The sequence below is a fragment of the Dermacentor albipictus genome, chromosome 9 (assembly GCF_038994185.2).
Source record: "Dermacentor albipictus isolate Rhodes 1998 colony chromosome 9, USDA_Dalb.pri_finalv2, whole genome shotgun sequence".
In the NCBI taxonomy this organism is placed as follows: Eukaryota; Metazoa; Arthropoda; class Arachnida; order Ixodida; family Ixodidae; genus Dermacentor; species Dermacentor albipictus.
This window is the reverse complement of record NC_091829.1, coordinates 30,254,805-30,279,610: the sequence shown is the minus strand read 5'-3', so window position 1 is coordinate 30,279,610 and position 24,806 is coordinate 30,254,805. Positions and strand designations below refer to the sequence as shown.

Genomic DNA, 24,806 nt, shown 5'->3' with positions numbered 1-24,806 from the left:
TTCTGTGACAATTATTGACTCGACTAACAAACGAATTTCCACAAATAATTTGTCACGTAAAAAGGAGAAGCCTCTAGCCCTTTAGAATATTAACGCGACCTCTATCACTTATCCTAACAGCACCAAATCAACGCATAGATCATTGTCACCCTCAAGTCCCCTCTTTCAGACAAATATTTGAGCGATGAATAAACGAATTTGCGCAGATTAGTTTCCCCGTTAGGAGCAGAACGCGTTAGCCCTTTGGAATATTAGCGCCACTCTGTTCTATCGCTTTTCCTAACAGCTCAGATTCACCGCATATATCAATCCCATCTGAAAGTGACTTTCTGAGACAATTATTTACTCGACTAACAAACGAATTTCCACAAATAATTTGTCACGTATAAAGGAGAAGCCTCTAGCCCTTTCGAATATTAACGCGACCTCTTTATCACTTTCGCTAACAGCACCGAATCAACGCATAGATCATTCTCACCCTCAACTCCCTTTTTTCAGACAATTATTTAAGCGATGAATAAACGAATTTGCGCAGATTAGTTTCCTCGTAAGAAGCAGAACGCGTTAGCCCTTTAGAATATTAGCGCCACTGTGTTCTATCGCTTTTCCTAAGAGCTGAGATTCAACGCATAGATCAATCCCAACTGAAAGTCACTTTCTGACACAATTATTTACTGGACTAACAAACGAATTTCCCCAAATAATTTGTCACGTACAAAGGAGAAGCCTCTAGCCCTTTAGAATATTAATGCGACCTCTTTATCACTTTCGCTAACAGCACCGAATTAACGCATAGATCATTCTCACCCTCAAGTCCACTTTTTCAGACAATTATGTAAGCGATCAATAAATGAATTAGAGCAAGTTAGTTTCCTCGTTAGAAGAAGAACGCGTTAGCCCTTTAGAATATTAGCGCCACTGTGTTCTATCGCTTTTCCTAACAGCTCAGATTCAACGCATATATCAAACCCACCCGAAAGTCACTTTCTGAGAAAATTATTTACTCGACAAACAAACGAATTTGCACAACTAATTTGCCACGTAAAAAGGAGAAGCCTCTAGCCCTTTAGAATATTAACGCCACCTCTTTATCACTTTCGCTAACAGCACCGAATCAACGTATCGATCATTCTCATCCTCAAGGCCCCTTTTTCAGACAAATATTCAAGCGATGAATAAACGAATTTGCGCAAATTAGTTTCCCCGTTAGAAGCAGAACGCTTTAGTCCTTTAGAATATTAGCGCCACTGTGTTTTATCGCTTTTCCTAACAGCTCAGATTCAACACATAGATCAATCCTACCTGAAAGTCACTTTCTGATACAATTATTTACTCGACTAACAAATGAATTTCCACAAATAATTTGCCACGTAAAAAGGAGAAGCCTCTAGCCCTTTAGAATATTAACGCCACCTCTTTATCACTTTCGCTAACAGCACCGAATCAACGTATCGATCATTCTCACCCTCAAGGCCAATTTTTCAGACAAGTATTTAAGCGATGAATAAACAAATTTGCGCAAATTAGTTTCCCCGTTAGAAGCAGAACGCTTTAGTCCTTTAGAATATTAGCGCCACTGTGTTCTATCGCTTTTCCTAACAGCTCAGATTCAACACAGATAAATCCCACCTGAAAGTCCCTTTCTGATACAATTATTTACTCGACTAACAAACGAATTTGCACAACTAATTTGCCACGCAAAAAGGAGAAGCCTCTAGCCCTTCAGAATAATAACGCCACCTCTTTATCACTTTCGCTAACTGCACCGAATCAACGTATCGATCATTTTCACCCTCAAGGCCCCTTTTTCAGACAAATATTCAAGCGATGAATAAACGAATTTGCGCAAATTAGTTTCCCCGTTAGAAGCAGAACGCGTTAGCCCTTTAGAATACTAGCGCCACTGTGTTCTATCACTTTTCCTAACAGCTCAGATTCAACGCATAGATCAATCCCACCGGAAAGTCACTTTCTGAGACAATTATTTACTCGACTAACAAACGAATTTCCACCAATAATTTGCCACGTAAAAAGGAGAAGCCTCTAGCCCTTTAGAATATTACCGCAAGCTCTTTCTCACTTGCGCTAACAGCACCGAGTCAACGTATCGATCATTCTCACCCTGAAGTCCCCTTCTTCAGACAATTATTTAGGCGATGAATAAACGAATTTGCGCAAATTAGTTTCCCCGTTAGTAGCAGAACGCGTTAGCCCTTTAGAATATTACCGCCAATGTGTTTTATCGCTATTCCTAACAGCTCAGCTTCAACGCATAGATCATTCCTAACAGCTCAGATTCAACGCATAGATCAATCCCACCTGAAAGTCACGTTTTGAAAAAAAATGGCTGTGGCTTAGGTAAGGTTAAGCCCAGGATGCGAAGCATACTAGCCTTTATTTTAGTTGTTGAACCACTGTTTAGCCTGGTGAACTGCTGTTGCTTGGCTATATTTGGTTCGGCTAGACGAAGAAACAACTCATGCATTACTGCTTCGCCTTCAAGAGTGGAACGCGACAGCGTTCCCGTCGACCCGCCAAGGGGTGTAAGACAATGGGCTACAGGGCAGCGACTACGCGCCCCGCATTGGACGCGGTGAGCGTCGAGCAAAGCAGCGTTCGGCGCGGCAACGAAATGTGCGCCTGAGCAAGAGACGCACGCCTTAGAAACAGCGCGTTTCTAAGGCAACACCGCATTCACTAGAGGCGCTTTTGTACCGCTTTGAAGCGTTGTACTCGTGGCTCAGTGGTAGCGTCTCCGTCCCACACTCCGGAGACCCTGGTTCGATTCCCACCCAGCCCGTCTTGCAAGAGTTGAGCCAAAGCCACTTCTCCTCTGTCGTGACGTCACGGTGTCACGTGATTTCATGGTCACCGCCGCGCCTGAGGAGCTGGGTTGAGCCCTCGTAATATGCTTCGCATAAAATTATTTACTCGACTAACAAATGAATTTGCACAAATAATTTGTCACGTAAAAAGGAGAAGCCCCCTAGCCCATTAGAATATTAACGCCACCTCTTTATCACTTTCGCTAACAGCACCGAGTCAACGTATCGATCATTCTCACCCTGAAGTTCCCTTTTTCAGAGAATTATTTAGGCGATGAATAAACAAATTTGCGCAAATTAGTTTCCCCGTTAGAAGCAGAACGCGTTAGCCCTTTGGAATCTTAGCGCCACTGTGTTCTATCGCTTTTCCTAACAGCTCAGATTCAACGCATAGATCAATCCCACCCGAAAGTCACTTTCTGAAAAAATTATTTACTCGAATAACAAACGAATTTCCACAAATATTTTGCCTCGTAAAAAGGAGAAGCCTCTAGCCCTTGAGAATATTACCGCCACCTCTTTATCACTTTCGCTAACAGCACCGAGTCAACGTATCGATCATTCTCACCCTCAAGGCCCCTTTTTCAGACAAATATTCAAGCGATGAATAAACGAATTTGCGCAAATTAGTTTCCCCGTTAGAAGCAGAACGCTTTAGTCCTTTAGAATATTAGCGCCACTGTGTTCTATCGCTTTTCCTAACAGCTCAGATTCAACGCATAGATCAATCCCACCCGAAAGTCACTTTCTGAAAAAATTATTTACTCGAATAACAAACGAATTTCCACAAATATTTTGCCTCGTAAAAAGGAGAAGCCTCTAGCCCTTGAGAATATTACCGCCACCTCTTTATCACTTTCGCTAACAGCACCGAGTCAACGTATCGATCATTCTCACCCTCAAGGCCCCTTTTTCAGACAAATATTCAAGCGATGAATAAACGAATTTGCGCAAATTAGTTTCCCCGTTAGAAGCAGAACGCTTTAGTCCTTTAGAATATTAGCGCCACTGTGTTCTATCGCTTTTCCTAACAGCTCAGATTCAACACAGATCAATCCCACCTGAAAGTCACTTTCTGATACAATTATTTACTCGTCTAACAAACGAATTTGCACAACTAATTTGCCACGTAAAAAGGGGAAGCCTCTAGCCCTTCAGAATATTAACGCCACCTCTTTATCACTTTCGCTAACAGCACCGAGTCAACGTATCGATCATTCTCACCCTCAAGGCCCCTTTTTCAGACAAATATTCAAGCGATGAATAAACGAATTGGCGCAAATTAGTTTCCCCGTTAGAAGCAGAACGCTTTAGTCCTTTAGAATATTAGCGCCACTGTGTTCTATCGCTTTTCCTAACAGCTCAGATTCAACACAGATCAATTCCACCTGAAAGTCACTTTCTGAGAAAATTATATACTCTACTAACAAACTAATTTCCACCAATAATTTGCCACGTAAAAAGGAAAAGCCTCTAGCCATTTAGAATATAAACGCCACCTCTTTATCAGTTTCGCTAACAGCACCGAATCAGCGTATCGATCATTCTCACCCTCAAGGCCCCCTTTTCAGACAGATATGCAAGCGATGAATAAACGAATTTGCGCAAATTAGTTTCCGCGTTAGAAGCAGAACGCTTTAGTCCTTTAGAATATTAGCGCCACTGTGTTCTATCGCTTTTCCTAACAGCTCAGATTCAACGCATAGATCAATCCCACCTAAAAGTCACTTTCTGATACAATTATTTACTCGACTAACAAACGAATTTCCACAAATAATTTGCCACGTAAAAAAGGAGAAGCCTCTAGCCCTTTAGAATATTTACGCCACCTCTTTATCACTTTCGCTAACAGCACCGAATTAACGCATAGATCATTCTCACCCTCAAGTCCACTTTTTCAGACAATTATGTAAGCGATGAATAAATGAATTAGCGCAAATTAGTTTCCCCGTTAGAAGCAGAACGCGTTAGCCCTTTAGAATATTAGCTCCAATGTGTTCTATCGCTATTCCTAACAGCTCAGCTTCAACGCATAGATCATTCCTAACAGCTCAGATTCAACGCATAGATCAATCCCACCTGAAAGTAACTTTCTGAAAAAATTATTTACTCGACTAACAAATGAATTTCCACAAATAATTTGTCACGTAAAAAGGAGAAGCCCCTAGCCCTTTAGAATATTAACTCCACCTCTTTCTCACTTGCGCTAACAGCACCGAGTCAACGTATCGATCATTCTCACCCTGAAGTCCCCTTCTTCAGACAATTATTTAAGCGATGAATTAACGAATTTGCGCAAATTAGTTTCCCCGTTAGAAGCAGAACGCGTTAGCCCTTTAGAATATTAGCGCCAATGTGTTCTATCGCTTTTCCTAACAGCTCAGCTTCAACGCATAGATCATTCCTAACAGCTCAGATTCAACGCATAGATCAATCCCATCTGAAAGTCACTTTCTGAAAAAATTATTTACTCGACTAAAAAACGAATTTCCACAAATAATTTGTCACGTAAAAAGGAGAAGCCCCTAGCCCTTTAGAATAATAACGCCACCTCTTTATAACTTTCCCTAACAGCGCCGAATCAACGCATAGATCATTCCCACAATCAAACCCCTTTTTCAGACATTTAGGCGATGAATAAATGAATTCGCGCAAACTAGTTTCTCCGTTAGAAGCAGAACGCATTAGCCCTTTAGAATATTAGCGCCAATGTGTTCTATCGCTTTTCCTAACAGCTCAGAAATGTGACGCCAGGTACGTGAGCAAGGGATTTTATGATGGCTCCGGCCCGCGCTTGGCGCAGGGCCCTGTTATATTCAGGGTGCATGTTTCTAGGGATAGGGTCTGTGGAGATTCAGCTACGGATGTCAGTCGGGATCGATTGTATCTCCACCCTCGTCGTTTGGAGATATGTTTAAAAAGCGTAGACTGTTTTAAGATTGGGCACAGATATTGTGCAAAGCCAAGGCGTTGGAGCCGTTGGTAGAGATGGTGAAACCTAGGACCCAGATACTAGGGACGTGTGGGATAGAATTGCCATCTTGAAGGCGTAGGGTGATGTCGTCACAAGGTCGGTGATCAGATTGGTGTTTGGAAGGTCGTCCCCGCTGAACGGGCTTCTAGAGAAGCGGCTCCGATTTAGCCAGCGAAAAGCGCAGTCCGGTTTCTTGGGGATAGGCAATCGCCGTTTGGAGGGCTGACTCCCCTTGACCATCACTGCCTCCGTACGCGCAGATCATGATGTCGTCGGCGTAGATGGTATGGTTGATATTGTCGACTCGTTGTAGTTGCTGGGAAAGGCCAGTCAGGACTAAGTTAAGGAGCATGGGAGAGATACCTGAACCTTGCAGGGCACCTTTGCTGCCAAGGGGAAGCTCGCCTGATCGTAAATCCTGGGCCGAGAGGATGGCCGTGCGATTGCAGAGGAAGTTACGAATGTAATCGCAGGCTCGCTCTCCCAGGTGGCGGCGGGAGACCTGGTAAAGGATAGATTCATTGGAAATGCTGCCTAAGGCTTGAGTGAGGTCGAGTCCGAGGATGGATTTCGTGTTACGAGAACGGTCATTTAGTACTTGATGTTTGAGCTGCAACATAGCGTCTTGAGTAGAAAGGTGAGGGCGAAATCCAATGATGGTGGGGGGATAGATAAGGTTGTCTTCGAGGTGAGTGTTGATGCGTGCTAAGAAGGCGTGTTCCATCACCTTGCCTACACATGAAGTGAGGTAGATCGGCCTTAGGTTGTTAAGGCTACATGGTTTGTCAGGATTTCGGATTAGGATAACATTGGAAGTCTTCCAGGCAGCTGGGAGGGTGCCATTGCGCCAGAAAACGTAGTTGTAGTCAGTCATATGGGACAGGGACTCGTCATCTAGATTGCAAAGGCTTTTGTTAGTGACTCTGTCTGGGCCTGGAGCAAAACGACCGTTAAGCTTGCGAAGAGCAGCATGCATTTCAGATATACTGAAATCGGCGTCAAGTGTAGCGTTGGGATTACCGATGTAATTACTGTGGGGAGTGACTTGTGCCCTGGAGATATATCTACTGCATAGGTAGTCAGACACCTGTTGTGACCTTGCGTATAAAGGAGTTCCTGCTGCCGGTCCTGTTGGGTGGTGCGGGTGGTGGTATTGTCAATCTGCAAGGTTTGAGCTTCCTTAAGTTTTCGACGATAACCGTGTGCCTGGATGTTGTACGCCACCAGCACGTTCTCCCGACGTTTGGCGTTTCTCGTTCGACCTTTGGTTAACACGCCATGCAGTTTTCCCTAGATAATGTCTGCCTACTGATTGTCGAATGACAGAAATCTCACCTTCAACCCATTCCACCTAAGGTCCGCGGTGCATGTGATAAGCTTTGCTACAAGGATGAACCATTGTTTATAAACTTCCAGCTTTTTGACGCCGACGTTCTCACGTGTGTAAATCTTTTTTCTCTATTATAAGAATTTGTGTTAAAAGTAAGGTATGACTGCTATGGTGTGACTAAGCCAATGGAATTAAATAATAAAATAGAAGATTAGTAGGCATAAGACTAAAATAATGTTCGTTGGCCTTGCATCAGAACAGTATTCGCGATTGCTAATGAGCTTCTATAACAACAAATTTCAAGGCAAATTATTCAAAGATTATCCTGATCAAGGCAAGGAAATACACAGGAAAATAAAATTGGTTGGATCGCATACGGCGTGCATCTTAAAACATGATCGGCAGCTTACAGCTATCTTTGAAATTGGTGCAATCACTGAATTCTGCGGGCAGTAATATAAGGCCCTGAGAGTTCAAGATTATAAAGAAATATTGAGAAGAGAAATGTCAGATATAACATTCAGAGGCAGCAAGACAGCGATGTGGTTTGTAAGGTTTCAGAGGTAGCCGATGTTTTATTTGGCTTGAAGAGGAAAAAATGAAGAGGGGTTGGCCACGTAATGTGTAGGGCAGATAACCGGTGCTTTAAAAGAGACTTAAATCTTAGGTGCAGTGGAGGACGGCAGGAAATTAAGCGGTGTGACAATATTGTCACACCGCTTAATTAAGGAATTAAGCGGTGTAAGGCAGGTGTAAGACGGTGTAATTAAGGCAGGAATTAAGCGGTGTAAACTGGCATGCACTAGATGGAATCAGCGAGTGCAAGGCAAGGGTTATTGGAAATTGCTGGGAGTGGATATAGATAGGCTGACAGGGATGATGACGAATGCTTTGTGTTTCATCTTGGGGTTCGCTTCATTTTCATTTCTTAACTGTTTTACGGTCACCTTCTTTGATAGATGCAATGAGGTGCAATGCGTAACCAGGGGAACCGACGCGGTCATTTAGGACAATCCCCAACAAAATTAGGCGACAAATACTCGAAGAGGAAGGAGATATCATTTATTTTCCCTTAAGGACAGACACCCCAGGGGGGCATTACATTGTAGACCTGCCGATTGGTTTTTCCATTATGTGAGCATGCATTCTTTGTGATATCGCAAGAAATGATGGTGACCTGGCATGGTTGACAGAGCATTATATTTTCTTGTTTTTGATTTATTTTATTAGAAGATCGCACTATGCTTGCAGGCTTGGCTTCTGTTAGTCCATTTATGCACTATGAATGTGTTTGTGTAATATTACCAACGAGCCCAAGTCGTAAATATTTTCATCAGCATGGTTTATATTTGCGGGAAGGCAAGTGCAACTACATTGTAAGGACAAGGAGTAAAGAATTGTGCAGGATTACGTGGCTTCTGGAGTAGCAAGGCGAAGAGCATAGATTAAATGGTAGCGCTGCCTATCGGCTTATGAGTTCGTTCGAAACGGTGCAGCATATACATAATTGGTGGACAAAGAACCAACACGCCATGTGACACGTAATGGAGTGCAAAATGTCAGTGAACTTACGCGAAGTGAAGCTTAAGTGAAGGGTGCAATCAAAGGCTAACGACGATGTGTACTAACGACAACGCTTACAAAAGGGTTCACTTTCACACTGTTGAGTGTGAAGCCCATAAAACGTTTGTTTATCCGCTGCAAAGATAAAGCTTCTATCTCATAGAATATTTATTCGTACCATACCATACGATACACCGTCCGCAGCTTATGGCGAAATTCAAGCGCTAAATAAGGCGGACACAGAGGACGAAGGCCACTTATGCTTGTCGACGCAAGAATGGCGATGACACGTGTACGTACAGAGAAGCGTGACACATGTTTATATGCATTTAGGAGTTATGTACTTGTGGTGTCACAGTCGCTACACTAGGTCGAACATGCCGACAGGATAATTCGAAGATAATCAACTCAATGAAAGAATCAATTCATTAGCATGTCTATGTGCTTCAGGCCTACTTCTGTGCATATATTGCATGTTAAAATTTTATGTGGCAATATACGTATTCCTGATTAGGCAGAACAGAGGTGGTCACCAGCATTACTTTGCGAGATTACGGCAGTAATATGAAGACTATACAATGATGTCGGTGGCATGACTACTTAAGTGCTGTCTCAGGAAAAAAAGATTTGCAGTTACCACTCACGATGATCGCCATAAGAACGAACAAACCAACGAACTACATTACGAACTAGATTGCGGATGGAGGAACGCACCAACCTTTGACTGAACGAACCATTGGAAGAGCCCAGTATTAAACGACTGAACGAGCGAACGAACAAACCGAAGAACGAATTAACCAAGAACTAACTAACAAACAAACGAAGGGGGGTTTCCTTGCCGAATTCGACCCCCGAAAGTTGCCCACCGACCAACCAAGAAAACGGCCGAAACAGGCAAAAAAAAAAAGCTATTCGCTTGGAAGTTTTCAGCCATAAACATTCTACAGCCTGCGCTGATGCCTTCGCCGCCGATACTGCTTAAGCATAACCGTCAATGGCGACGCAAGTGCAGTGCGTGTTTAGAGTTGTAACCTTCTGCGGCCACAGCGCGTAAGCCGCCACGCCATCGATCACGCACTCATCGTCACGTCATCGTCGTTCTCTCGTAATATTGTAGTCCTTAGAATGTTGGTATCGTTGATTATTATTAGTATGGTTATAGGTTAACGTGTAACAAAACAACTGGTTTCCACAATGAACATTGACGGGACAATAGAAGTCAAAACGGAGTTCGCGATAGCTCGAAACAGAAGTGAACACATAAGCGAAGGTAGATGTTGCAGACAAACAACACTTTCAAGGATCATCCATGCACAAAACAAAAACATGCTACCGGTAAAAAGAACGAACGGTCTCGCTAATAATGTGGCATTGGCAAGGGCAACGCCATTTTTTCTCAAATAACAAGATGCGTTGACCAACTCTGAAGAAATGTTTTCCCATAATGATAAGGTCGTTCTTCTAAGACAATGACGGACTTAAGCACGTATCCAACACACCAGAAGGTACATGGCCCTCAATGAATGCCTGCGCATAGCTGCCGAACCGCGCTTTGTTACGATTAGAAATTCCCCGAATATACCCCAAATATACCTGATTATAAATGCATCCTACTTCTCTGTCCACCCGCCTGTCATCAGCATTCTTCCCTAGACAAGAACCACACATCGCCTTCGTCATTGTCAAATTGCTACACAGACGTCTAAGCCTGTGGATCCGTCTGATTTGGTGTTTGCATTTCGGAATTATTCTGAACGATCTAATGCAAAATAATAAAAAAAAATGAACAATGAGAAGTTTGTGCATAGCCATTGCATGGATTTATAATTGCATACGATGAAATCGAACAACTGTGCGCATCGCCATTAGCTATAAGCATTTATTTAAAAAAACCTCACTTCAATTTAATTATAACGTGCGCGTCGGACGAGCATTAATCTCCACTTAAGCTGCCACGACAGAAACGACTAAATTTGAGCCGAAACGTCAGCAAATGCAAGCCCTGCACTATGTCTTGAATAGTATACCAGCGAGTTTTAAATTTCGTTTGGGAATAAGGAAATAAGAGGCTGTTTCTTTCAACTGCACGACATCAAATTCAGGTGTTTGCTGCACATCGTACAAGCAGCTGTAGTACATTTGTCTAATCATAGATATACGCCAGCTTCACGAGCACGAAAGAGGAGGCGCTTACACCAAACAGTAGCGGATGACAATTCGCGTGGCTGCTACGCCAAAATTGAAATTGAAATTGAATTGAAATTGAAAACATTCGCAAGGATTGTGCTTACCTAGTCTGCTAGGAAGCGGAATTTGGGCAGGCTGTCCGTCCCCTCGTTTCTTGAACCAAGAGCCACGGGGATGTCCTACTAAAAGAACAGAGAACATTGATTAATCGAATCCGTGGTATTCAAAAAAAGCGGCGTAAGTTGCGTTCGCCCGTTAAAGGCTAAAACTATAGACGACAGCGTGTGAGCACTCTTTCACGCCCCCACATGCACGGTTAATGGTAAAATGGCAGCCAAGCCGAAATAAACCAGCGATATCGATTCATGCTACATCGCTCGTTATTGCAGCAAGGACAATCTCTCAACGCAAAATAATGGCACAAATCAAACAGTGCGAAAAGAAGGAACACAGACGATGAAGTTGCACATGTTAAATCCGCCAAACTTGCCATTTTGATAGAGAAATTGTGACAAAAAACTTTTGCTACCTGCGATTCCTCAACGCATGCGTGATCTTTTGATCGGCAGCCTACGAGACCACAATAAACATCTGGCCACCAGGTCTACAGGGTGCGTGACATCACGCAGCTAGGATCGCTGGCCACCCGGTCAGCAGGGTGGGCAGCCAGATACTATAGGCCGCTAGATCAGCTGGCCAACAGATCCACAGGGCGGTGATCAAAGCAGCCCTCTATAACAGCTGGGCACCAGATCCGCAACATGGCCATCATGACACCACGCTGCTAGAACAACTTGCCACCAGGTGAACAGGGTGGACATAGAGGTTCCACACCGGTAGGTCAGCTGGCCATCAGATGCGCAAGGCGGATATCCAGACGACAGGCTGCTAAACAGTTGACCACCTGGTCCGAAGGGAAGGGTACCGAGTTACCAGGTCGCTAGATCAGCTGGCCACCAGATCTGCAGTGCGGGCATAGAAATACCACGTTGATAAATCACATGGAACTGGGAAATGTAGCCATTGAAGCAGCGCGCACGAAACAGCACGACAATGCGATCGTTTGCTCATAAATGAACATTTTTGGACTGTAGCGGCCACGTGCACGATGTGAACGACGCGGATGCTTTCACGCTATATTCCGATTAACTTTCACTAGTCAGGCAGCACACATTTGCTATTTTTTTTTTTCGTACCATGTCCTTCATGCGCTACTTCACTGGACAAGTTGAAGCTCAGCCAGTTTGTAATTTTTGATAGCGATATCATTAGTCATTTAATATAGCCATGGCATCGCTGGTTAAACATATTTATTAATAATTTTAAAGAAAACAATTAGGAAATAAACATTTCTGGCGTATTCCTAACATTTTATTGCTTAGAAATTTAAGAAGCACTGGTATACTTCATTTTAGTGCGTGTGAAATTGTTTCATATTCATACAGCTAAAATCAATTGAAAGATTACGTCGCCACATTCACGTCTTCGAAGCGCTCACCTTGCCAGTCTGACTCGCACAGTAGACCACCGTCTTGCACTGACGCATGGCCCGGTGATGACGCACGAAAGGCCAGCATCGTCGTCGTCCGACGGATGCGTTGCAGGGCACGACCACGTCGACCTCGTGCGGTTCGTTTTCGGCACCGATGAAAAAAAGAAGAAAGGACACCGCATGACTATGTGAGAAGCATTGCGAAAGAGCTCAAGACACGGGACCTTGACCTTCTATGCACCATTAGATTGAGAGCTTGGCGCAGATCCAGACACACTTTCAACCGCATACTCGCAGTGATGCGGCCTGATCGCCTCCGAAAGTGACCGCCCGAGAAGCGATCACCCCAGTTGTTGCTCCCGAACCAGTGGCTGTCCGCGCCTCGACGATAGTTATTAGCTTACGTAGTCTCATGTGCTACAACGCCAGCTTAAATGCAAATGTACGGGCCGTCGTGTTTTCTGGCAACACATTGTGCTGATGGACAGTGAAGGAAACACAGGAAAACGCAAGTGAAACATACGAATAGATCGCTAACCCCGAACAAATGAATAACTCTGGAAAAGGCGAGTATAAGTACTATGTCTCATAAGAGGGGAAAAGTCAAAACGTAGGAACAGTGAAATAGTACGTTCTATACCAGGGTCATAACACCGTGATTCCTGACGTGACAGCATAACCAAACCGATACGATAGTAGCGCATTACAAACCCAACCGCCGCATGTATTTTATGGCATGGAACTAGCGCTGTAAGTAAGTTTGAACACATACGATGCAATCATATTGCGCAAGACAACGGTTATCGGAAATCGCTGGTAGAACAACATAAGTACGCTGATGTTGACAGTGATGAGGATGATGAATGTAAATTTTTTCCTGCGGTTTGGCTTCCTATATTTATTGCTTCCATTTTTTAAGGTCACCTTTGGCGACTGACGCTATGAAGTGCAATGGGTAACCAGACGAAACGACGGCGTCAGTTTGAACGATAACTAACACAAGCGACAAATACTCGTGAAGAAAGGAGATACACCGGTTGGTTTTGCCGTGCGTGAGCGTGGAGGAGGTTGCTCTATTGCATAACTAGTTATGGTATCCCAGAATGATGACATAGGCCTATATTGTATACATCTACAAGTATTTGTCTTAAAATTGTGCTGCGTTCCCGCACTTCGCTTGTATTTTCCCATTTTTCGCACTGTCAAAATATTTGTATTATATAACCAACTAGCAAAGTCGTAACGTTCTTATCCAAGAAATTTTGAGTGGTGGCGTATTGATAACACTTTGATCAATATAGAACTAGTGAGTGAGTGAGTGAAATAACTTTATTAGGTCCAGAGAAGACGCAGGGGAGACCCCGCGCCACCCGGCTAGTCCCACATAGGGACCGCCAAGCCGAACTTGACGGCCCGATCGCGGGCACTCTGGACGGCCAGGGTTTGGTCACTGAGTTCGGGGCTGCCCAAGAGCGCAGCCCACCTATCCTCGCTGAAGGAGGAGCCGATGGCTTCGCACTCCCACAACACATGGTCCAATGTTGCCCTTAGTCCACAGGCAGGGCAGTCCGCACTGTGATATCTTTCAGGGTATATGGCATGAAGAACCGCGAGGTTAGGGTACGCACGGGCTTGTAAAAGTCGAAGGGTAACCGCCTGCGCCCTGCATAAGGCGGGGTGCGGGAGGGGGAATACCCATCTTGACAGATAGTAGTGTGTCGTGATTTCATTATACGTAAGCAAGGGTTCCCCGCGGGGCAGGGGGACTGCCCAGTGTTGCGTGACTATCAGGATAACTGTAACGCATCGTCTAAACCGCTCAAATGTATGCAACAAAATTTCTGCTTTAAAATATCGCAAGAGGTGAAAAGCATAATTTCACTACTGCTTTATTCCTCTGACGTATTTCTACGCGTTCGACTGTCCCATTTTCGCAACTGCGATCGCTTGGCTAAGCTCATCGTAAGAATAATGAGAAAATAATTCATTAGGATAACGTGGTTTCTCGAGTAGCAAGATGAACAGCAGAAATTAAGCGCTTGTTTTCACTAGCAATCGATGGGGTTTCTCTGAACGGCGCAGAATAAATATCATTGGCTTATAAACGAAACACGGCAGACGAAACGTGGAAAGTACAAAAGGTCATTCCATGGCTTGGTGTCGAATTCTGTTTCCTGCATTTTCACGCTGTTGTACAACCCTAAATGAACCCCTCGGCCCAAATTCGCACTCCGAAGTGTCGTCCGCATGACAGACGAAAGAAACTGCAGATCCGTTGCACTTTTTGGAATATATGTGAAGCGAAACTTAAACGTAAATAAATTCTAAACATCAGACAGCGACAGTGTTGCGGAATGGGCGCCCCATTCCATTCCAGGGAATTAGAACTTGCCGCAATTCTATTCCTTTAAATTTGTCGGAATGAAAAAAAACTTAGCCCATTTCCACTTCGGGAATGGCCGTGCGTGAACAGTTTTATCGAGTTGCCGTCTAACGGTTGATAAAGCTGATGTGGTCGGACGCGTCAAAAACTGCAAAAAATACGCAAAACACGTTGCCAAGATCGATGGATAGTAACCCTTGGCAACATATCTAGTTCAGTACAACCACCCTACTAATTCCCATAGGGGTAGTTCTCCCACCGACTGTGGTATTTGCATGGTCAGCATGTTTTAACGACTTGTGAGCTTTTAATATTGTTTAAGTTTAAATGTGTTAATACTAAAATGACGACATCGCTTATTTTTGCCTAGGTGCCCTCGTGATTTCGAAATGCTGCAATAAAGGTCCCAAGCAGTGCAAGGTGCAAAAAAGAAGCTTTATTTTGCAACAAAAAGTCACGAGCTAAATAGGCACTTCGCCGTTTAGTTTCGAAAACCCGCAGCTTAAATGACGGCTGCTTCAACGGTTAATTCCAAAATCAAAAGTGAGATAAAACAATTGCCTTCTGCGTATATCTTGCGCTTATCCAACGTGAACTGCTCGAAAGAGGTGCTTTACAGCCGATTTCGCTTCGCTGTCATTATCAAGGAAGCCGTAGAAAATGCGTTGCACGCCAGCTGACGTCGCATTCACATTGAAAACTGCCCTTGCGAGACGGGAAAGCAAGGGAAAGTGGCTATCGTTCGCTTTCCAATAGGCCAGGGGCTTAACCGTGTCTGCCCAAGTTCCCTCTGTGAGCTAAAGAAAAATTTCCCCGGCAATGGATTCAGGCTTATTGACTTGGTGGGCATTTTCATTTTGCCTACACATGGGAGCGAGATGGAGGGGGGGGGGAGCATGAAAGATGGGGAGGAGAGAGAGCACAAATCACAGCGCACGCATTGTCAGTTGAGCTAAACTGGTTAACCTCCCTGCCTTTCATCATCATCATCATCAGCCTGGTTACGCCCACAGCAGGGCAAAGGCCTCTCCCATATTTCTCCAACAACCCCGGTCATGTACTAATTGTGGCCATGCCGTCCCTGCAAATTTCTTAATCTCATCCGGCCACCTAACTTTCTGCCGTCCCCTGCTACGCTTCCCTTCCCTTGGAATCCAGTCCGTAACCCTTAATGACCATCGGTTATCTTCCCTCCTCATTACATGTCCTGCCCATGCCCATTTCTTTTTCTTGATTTCAACTAAGATGTCACTAACTCGCGTTTGTTCCCTCACCCAATCTGCTCTTTTCTTATCCCTTAACGTTACACCTATCATTCTTCTTTCCATAGCTCGTTGCGTCGTCCTCAATTTGAGTAGAACCCTTTTCGTAAGCCTCCAGGTTTCTGCCCCGTAGGTGAGTACTGGTAAGACACAGCTATTATACACTTTTCTTTTGAGGGATAATGGCAACCTGCTGTTCATGATCTGAGAATGCCTGCCAAACGCACCCCAGCCCATTCTTATTCTTATGATTATTTCTGTCTCATGATCCGGATACGCAGTCACTACCTGCCCTAAGTAGATGTATTGCCTTTCATTCTCCACTTTTTCCTTCCTTCCTTCATTTTGCCTGACGTTCTTAAGCAGTCTGCTTGGCCCTGCTTCAGAGTTGAGCATTCGCGATGGTGCTGGCGCTCTCCTACCCTAACAAAAGAGGCCCCCTCTCCAGCACAGCAGAACACATCTGCTCGGCTGTTGCAGCTGAAACGCACCCATTAAAAAAAAGAAACAGTCAGTCCACGTGCTTGTTCACCGCTTCTCCAGGCTTACGCTGTAGGCCCTTAGCCGCCTCTTTGCAGAGAAGTGTGTCTTGCTTAAGATTTCCTCAAGGGAAACTTCGATATTTCGCAAAGCAGGAAGCAAAAGCCCGGCTGTCTCGTGCCTTTTCTGCAGCACCTCCGTGGCCTACTGCACAGGGGAGAGAAGCTGTCAACTGTCTCCAGCGTCAGGTTAACCTTCTTGCACGCGTACAGAGTGTCTGCCAGGCCTGGGTGACTCGGAAGAGTGTCAACGAGCTTTCTTAACATTTGCAGCGGCGAGTTCCACCTCGTCGCGTCGTCCTCTTCAGTCTCCCACCCGGTAAATGCAAATGCCTTTATCATTGATGAAGCGTTATCTGTCACCGAGCGAAAGACCTGGAAAATAAAATAGAAAGAGTTAACGGAGGCGAAATTTTACGAAAATACATATTTCACCTTGTCAGCGATGTTCCACTGCAGCAATGCTGCGTCATACTCGTAGCGGATCCGAGCAGCTGCGTGGCTCCCCTTCAGGCGAGTGAAACTGAGGAGTTGCGCGTGAGCCGTGAAGTCGCTGTCCGCGAATGCTGCTTCGACAGCCAGAAAGCTTTCAGTAGACCGCGACGTGTGCACGTCTAGTGTGATACAGGTGTACTGCGCTCCCGCCAAAGACGATGATATTTTGGACTGCAGCGCTGACGCATTCCCTTGCAAGAACTCCTCTCTGATGTCATACCACGATGACAACTTGTAGACCCGGGACGGCGACCTGAATCTGAAAGAATACAAACTAGTCACTTTGACGAAAGGCGGCTTGTAATGTCAAACTTACCGTTACGAATTGTTTGAATCCCTCCCTCTCGACAACACGAAGGGGCACTGTGTCAGTGCAAATCATGTTGAGTGTGGCGTCGTCAAGAGCAGCCTTTCGCTGAACAGGCACAGAGCGGCACCCAGCGGTGAAGGCCGACGTTACCTTCGGCTGGCTTGCCAGCCCTTTCTCTTGTTGCCCGTATTCACGGTCGCGCTTTCTTTTTAGGTGTCTAAATAAATTAGACGAAACTCCGACTACGGCATGCATAGTTTCGTAGCAAAGCTTGCTGCGTGCAACTTGTTTGTTTTCTTCGCAGGTAATTTCAAAAGATTGTTTCCAGTGTGCCATTTATGTAGTGAGCACTATGGCCGCTGCGGTATCGGCTAGTCGCACTGCCCGCTCACTGAATTTGCGCGTTTTGTTACCGCTGTCGGAGCGGCATTCGTGTTTATGGTACTTTAATACGGCTACAGATAGCCTTATTATGTTGCCAAGTGACCGAGAGGTCTCCATCTGCCAAAAATAAATAAATAGAAAAAGACCAACCAAGTAAGCTTACATCGTTTATTATCAATGATGAGTGAAGCAGTACATGCTCACGATTTTCGCGCAGGTCGGGTAGGCTTCATGCTGTCATTCACTGTGTTTCCAACATGTAGAAACACAGCCATTCATTTAATGGAAATGAAAGCTGAAATCGAGCGAATTTTCCCCCATCGTGTCAGGCGTGCCGCTTAAAGCAGGTGGAACGAAGCTTCACACAACGATATTTATGCCGGGCTATCCTTGCACTGTAGTTACGTGCTGTGCTCCTTGAGATGTTTCACACTACACGTGTATAATCTGCGTTCGATGATTTCAGCTAGAATAAAAAAAAAGAAAAGTTACCCCGCTCGCGCTGCAATTTTGTCCCATTCTTTACATAATACATTGGCGAGAGGCACGCAGTGCAGGAAAATGACAAAAAAGTTATGCTAAATTTTCTAGCACATATCGTGCGATCTTGCTATTTCAGCGGCACATTTAGTGTTGAGGTGCGGCAGTAAAGGCTTTGATACAAGTTGAGTACTCGCAACGAACCTTATGTAGACAACAGTGCCCTGCAAAAAGTATGAACAAGAAGACTAAATAAACACATAATCAAGCCCAATTAATGATCGCAGATGCTTCGAACATGCAATTTGCGGTTTCATGTTGTAAAACGAAAATCTCGGTTTATATATTCAAACATGGCAAAGAGGCTGCAAGGAGATGAAAACTTCAACTGAATAACCGAGGTGAGCAAGGGAAGCCTCAGCCTGGAGCCACGTTTCAACAAGCAAAGATATTTGCGATGGCCATGGCAAACTTAAAAGGAAGAGGCCCGGACACCGATTAAAATGGTCTAAAATATGTATTTACATTTCGGCTCACCCGCGGGAGCATTGTTCAAGATCATCACAATCGAACACGTAAACATTATTTTAAGCCATTTTGGTCAGTGTCCGGACTTTTTCCTTTTAAGTATGCGTCATCCTGGCCAGACGGGCTTCCATCATACTCTCGACTGTATGACAAAGGCAAGTTCCCACACTGAAACTTCCCTTACTCGTCCTCTGTTGATTGGCTAAATGTTAAGCGAAACTTGCTATTCTTCGAGTATATTTCAAGAACTTTCTGCGAACATACTGTGCTCCGGTTCATCATCTGCTGTTTGAAAAGAAGGAAAAATTATGTATAGTGATTTGTCATGTTCTTTAAATGTGAAGTAGATCGGTTGTGTGAGCTTGCCTTTTTTAGCATCTCCTATCTTACTGTGCATAGCTAGCCTAGTTACTTATTTCAAGCTAACTGCTCATGAACCATGCAAGAGTCACTACCAAAGATTCAGTCACCGTGAAGTGTGATTTCATCGAAATTGCAATGAGCGCTTCTCACCGTTTTAAATTTACTTGCATTCTCATGTAACAAATTATCGTTGTAAGGGAGCATGTGATACTGAAGTAAGGCATGTTGTTGGGCTGGATGGTTCATAGATGCAGAACACAATTAAACTGCGCGAATTTTAAACTGTGTATGCGTCTACATTTCTGTTCACGTCCTGTCTTCCTCGTGCAGCTTAAAATTTTCTGAAGCATGTATAGTTAGCGGTATTACCTGCCAAGCTGATTTGCAAAGAGCAGATGAAAGAGTTTGTGCAATAGCAAATACGATCATGATATTTTGTTCTGTTCTGGTTGTCATGGTTCTGATGAGTGGGAAAAGAAAAGTTGCGACTCAACGTGTTAATTCCTTCTCCATGTGTCATAAAACAACATTAAAAGCAAGCAAGCTTGTATGTCAAATTTTAGCATTCCCGCCTGGTACGATACAAAACTCTAGACTGCTGCTTTCCTGACAGGGCTCACACCCCTCTGTGTGGTAAACTTGCAAACATTTCATGGCGAGGCACATCGTCCAACAACATAGTTCAAGGGGATCTGCTGTCATTATGGTGACCGTTGAGCTTCTTATGATTTGACGTAGGCAGCTTGTGTATCAATCATCTCTTTTGTCAGCCCTCCTGAAAAGAGACATGATGAAGTCATAACAAACATGTAAGCAAAAAACGGTGAAACAAATGTTTGTCCTATAAACGAACAAATCACAGTTCTAGGTGAAGTGTTCAGAAACATACCTTGAGAAAATTGTGGTCCTTGTTACTTCCCGTGGTGATGCATTCACTATTAACTTGTACGTCCAGATAAAATTAAGTTCAAACAGGCGAAAAGAAATATGAGCAGCGTCTTGTAGGCTGGAGTCGAAAGAAAAAGCGTCAATTACTATGGTCGAAGTGTGGATGAGATTGCAATTCATGTCTAGGGCCAATGCACAAGCGCTCCATGGCAGAAGAGCACACACACCCACACACAACACAGTTTTATGTGTGCCTGTTTTTTGACCTCTTGCTCTTTCCTTCCTCTTTCCTGCCCTCCTTCCTATATTCCATTTCTATGTTCCTGTCACCCCCTTTTTTTAAAGAGTGGGCAGGCGTTATGCCCCTTCCAGTGGCAGTTGCCAGCCTGTTCCTCGCTTTCCCTTTCCTGAGAAATGTATGTATGTTTTCAAAACAAATAATAATTGCGTCGCCTGTTCTTGGTGAAGCCTCGACTATTGTTCCTGCGAGATACTAGCAATATTTTGTTGCGTCTCAAATGAAATTATCTAACTCTGTCACTGGAAGTAGATTTGCCACTAATGCGCAGTGAATTTATCGCGGTGTAACACTAATGCAAACAGCCAAAACTCTTATTTATGCTGTACTCCATGTTAGTAAATTTAGGCATGTGGCAAAATGACAGAAGCATAATTTGAATCGCCTTTGAATAGCAACAATTATAAAATTATTATTTCCCGCTTTTAAGAGATGACTACAAGAATCTGTTTTATCCACCTCGCACGAAAAGAAATTCAAAATTGAAAACGAAGCAATGCGTTTTCACTCACCGGTGCATGCGGCCAAATGCTGCAAGGTTATTCCGCTTTAATGGGTGGTCTCCAAACAGACTGTGCTCGGTTCCAGCGATGAATTTTCGCTCTAACTACCGCATATTCGTTTTTCAAGCAACACGTCATTGGGCGGCCAAACGCGGCAGATCAATAACTATCGAAGTCGTGCATCCGTTGTGTTAGTAAAACGCCGCGGCTTATAAAATTCACCGTCTTTAAACACTTTCACTTGGTGGTGGCTATCGAATGTTGGACGCATAAACTGACTGAGATATTATTGCCAAAATAAAACTGCTTTAAAACGAACCTGTGTGATGCTGCTCAAAGGAAACGACCACTCCGTTCGCAAATGTTACCGCCGCACAATTTGAACCGGTAAACGGCCCGGACTGCAATCGATACCAACGATTACATGAATGAAGATATTGAGACCTGACTGACATGCAAGTAATAAAGCAAACCCTTTAATAATAGAACTCCAATAAAATGAATGGCCTCCTTATTTTGTAAAAAGTGGCATGTAACTGTGGTTGTCAGTTTTATATGTACATTCATAGATCAAATATTTAGCCGCGTTGAGCGCCGCTAGCAGAAAATGTACGAATTAACGTATACGTATAAGGTACAGTAACTTCACTTACGCGCTTCGTAGTAAAACGTGCCGCGGTTTATTATTATTATATTTTGTTGCCTTCTGTGGCGATTGCTGGAACTTGAGAGTGGTTCGGGACGTGATATGGCGACGATGTGATGATGAGTATGGCGACAGTGAGTGACTACTCAAGTGCTGTGCCCAAACTACCGCAGAATATTTCAAATATAAGCCAAAAGCCCGAAGGAGCGAACGAACCAGTAGGCGAACTAAGTAATCACTGAAAGAGAGAACAAAGGAACCAATGAATGAACGAACGAACGAACGAACTAATGAACGACTGAACGTCGTCGCATCAATGTGTTCTAATGTTGTCCTTGTCGTGCACAGCATATCGCTATCAGGGGCGTAGCCAGGGGGGGGGGGGGGGCTTATGGGGCTTAAGCCCCCCCCCGAAATTTTTTCTTGCTGTCATGCGCCGCCGACCAAAACAACTCCCGGCGCCGGAAATCATGCTCGATTTTGTCTAGAATGTCCTGAATTCATGCTCGAAAAGACATTTCGGCGCGAACATACCGAAATCGGGCTGGATTTCCTGGAAATGCCCATGCATCGGGAGTCACATACCGTAACGCAAGGAGCCCCACCGAGCACAAAATTTCAAGGGCGTTTTGATGGCGAGCGGGCTCGTCTCGGCATCTCGTGGAGGCCGCGGAATCTACCGAGCGCTTGGATTTCAATTCTGAAACTTTGTGGGTATAAAGTTCTCATAACATTTTGATGCGAAAGGTGCATTGACATTTCCAAAGTCGTGCTTTAGATTTTCGATTCCGGAATTTTGTGGGTTTAATGCTGTTGTAAACATTTGACGCCAAAGGTGCATCGACCTTTCTAAAGTCGTACATCGGGCCATACAACGAGGCAAGCCAAATCAACATACTATCACACAAGTTGACAAAGCACGCAGCGAGGTCCGATGAGACAAAGCGTTGTGGTGGTTCATTTGTGCCATCAGGTCAAAGAAAAGAATATGAATTTTTTTTCACCTGCGCCAAAGCATCCATGTCAAGACACTAAAGCCACCATTGTAACTAAGTTCTTATTTATTTTTCTACCTAGACTTTTATTTGCGAGGATACATTAAGCCTCTTTCTCATCTTTTTATTTTGTTCTCGCAACCCGCGGGCTGCCAATCCAGCCAGAGCGGCATGTGTTTTTCTCGTGCTGCATCGACAACCGCGCGGCGCACTTAGATGCGCGTTCGTTTTTTTCTGGCCGACTGCCTTTTCACCTGGCAGAGTTTTGGACGCTTTCTGGCTAGCAGACGAGAAAAAGAAACAATGCATAGTCGCTCGCTGCCAGCATTGCGGGGACTCGACGGATTGCAACGCGTTCGCTTGTGTGCGCAAGGGAGAAAAGCGGGGAGGAAGCGCGCCGCCTTCTGTCGCACGCGATACATTTTGGGAGTAAAGGGAGGGGGGGAGGGGGTGCTGTGATCTGTGAATCTGTGGTTGCGCAACCTGTTTATTTGCCTTGTTTGACGCATTATATATAATGACTTTTTCTTAGGTACGTGGATTTATTGGAGACTTATATATATTATGTGTATACGTATATTTAAACATCTTGTTGCGAGGGTTTCTGTATATGCGCAGTGAACTTTGTTTCCAGTGCCAATTTTTGCCCTGTATCACGCTGTATCTTCACATATGTATATTCCTTTGTATCTTCGCATTTCTAATGTACGAAGGCGAGTCAAATGAAAGTGAGACAACCCGCCCCGCGCAATAATGGTTCGGTTCATTATTTTCGAGGCACGCGCGTAGACATACACATCTTATTTACAAGTGACATGCAGAGGTGAGGTTAAATGTTCTTTAATGTTCTCATACACTGGGTTGAACAGGGTTACGTGACATAATGGACACTCCAAAAGTTGAACAGCTTGATGTTGAGAGGTTTTTGACACATGAAGATGTTTCCCCAAAAGAAATTATTCGCCATATGGCTGCCGTATGCGTTGAACATTGCGTTTCATTGGCCACTGTGAAGCAGTGTAGCGAACTGTTCAAAGAAGGACATGAAAGTTACAAAGACGATCCATGGCCGGGCCAAAGCCACCGTGCAATCATCCCCAACACAATTGAAAAGGCCGTGGTTGCTCAGTGGCTATGGTGTTGGGCTGTTGAGCACGAGGTCGTGGGATCGAATCCCGGTCACGGCGGCTGCATTTCGATGGAGGCGAAATGCGAAAACACCCGCATACTTAGATTTAGGTGCACGTCAAAGAACCCCAGATGAGGGTGACGACATTTTGTCTGCAATTGCGACCGAGGATGACTCATGGTGCCGCTACTATACTAGCCTGAAACACTACGGCAAAGCTTACAGTGCAAGCATTTGAATTCACCACTCCCAAGGAAAACTAAGGCCGTCATTTCTGCCGGAAAAGTGTTGACTTCTTTTTAGATCGTTAGGGGCCATTATTGATCGCATTTTCTAAACCTGGAGAGACTCTAAATCGTTTCAGATATTGTGAAAGGTCGGATCGGCTGCGTGTCGCAATCAAGAACAAACGACGTGGAAAATTGAGCATTGGGAACATGTTGCTTCACAACATTGCCCGTTCCTACGTCGCTGATGTAGTTAATACGAAACTGGCAAAGTTCAAGTGGGAAACGTTGCAACATTCCTCATGCAGCCCAGACCTGTTTTCTTGCGTCTTCCACATTTGGTAAAATTTGAAAAAACTGCTCAAGGGAAGCAGATTCGTGTCAAAAGATGACGTGTAGTCATTTGCAGATTTTTGAGGCAGCAACCCAAGGAGTTTTATGAGACGGGAATTACGCGACTCGTTAGTAGGACAAGTGTCTAAATACTCATGGCGACTACATTTAAATAAAGTACCCCGTTTATCATATATTCGCATTGGCTCACTTTCATTTGACTCGCCCTCGTATATTTTGCAGAACTCCTGCTTTTTTACATGTTCTCTCTGTTGCGACTATAATTTCGGAGCAATTGCTCGCAATACACGAGTGGTGACAGCTGCTCCTGCGCAATACATTCTAACAAAGGACAGCGGCATTGAGATTTACCCGTGGTCGTTGCATATGTACGAAAATGTAAACAAGGTTCTTAAATGATATATATATATATATATATATATATATATATATATATATATATATATATATATATATATATATATATATATATATATATATATATATATATATCCCTCGACTAATTCTGTAAGGAGGAGGCCGAGCGGCAAAGTGAGCCCCCCACGAACGAAATTTCTGGCTACGCCACTGATCGCTATCGCTGACTATTATTACTATTATTATTATTATTATTTATAATTAAATGTAACACAATTACCTGCGGCCCGCAAT

General features: G+C 44.2%; 1 protein-coding gene across 7 annotated transcripts in view; it reads right to left on the bottom strand.

Moving 5' to 3' along the window:
• The window catches only part of LOC135917971 (uncharacterized), a 67,779-nt gene that overhangs the window by 16,630 nt on the left and 26,343 nt on the right, over window positions 1-24,806 (bottom strand). For 3 of the 7 annotated variants that reach the window (XR_010569482.2, XR_010569485.2, XM_065451619.1), the window contains 2 exons: window positions 16,991-17,309; window positions 16,797-16,930 (listed from right to left, as the gene is read on the bottom strand). Coding sequence is in view for 5 of the 7 variants with exons in the window: in XM_065451619.1 (XP_065307691.1) it covers window positions 17,265-17,309 (45 nt within the window). In the remaining 2 variants the exon portion in view is untranslated. Of the gene's footprint in view, window positions 1-10,983; window positions 11,062-11,713; window positions 11,842-12,377; window positions 12,501-16,796; window positions 16,931-16,990; window positions 17,310-20,987; window positions 21,689-24,806 lie in introns of those variants that run through there. The other 4 variants (XM_070526242.1, XM_065451616.2, XM_070526243.1 and 1 more) reach the window with 4 other exon arrangements.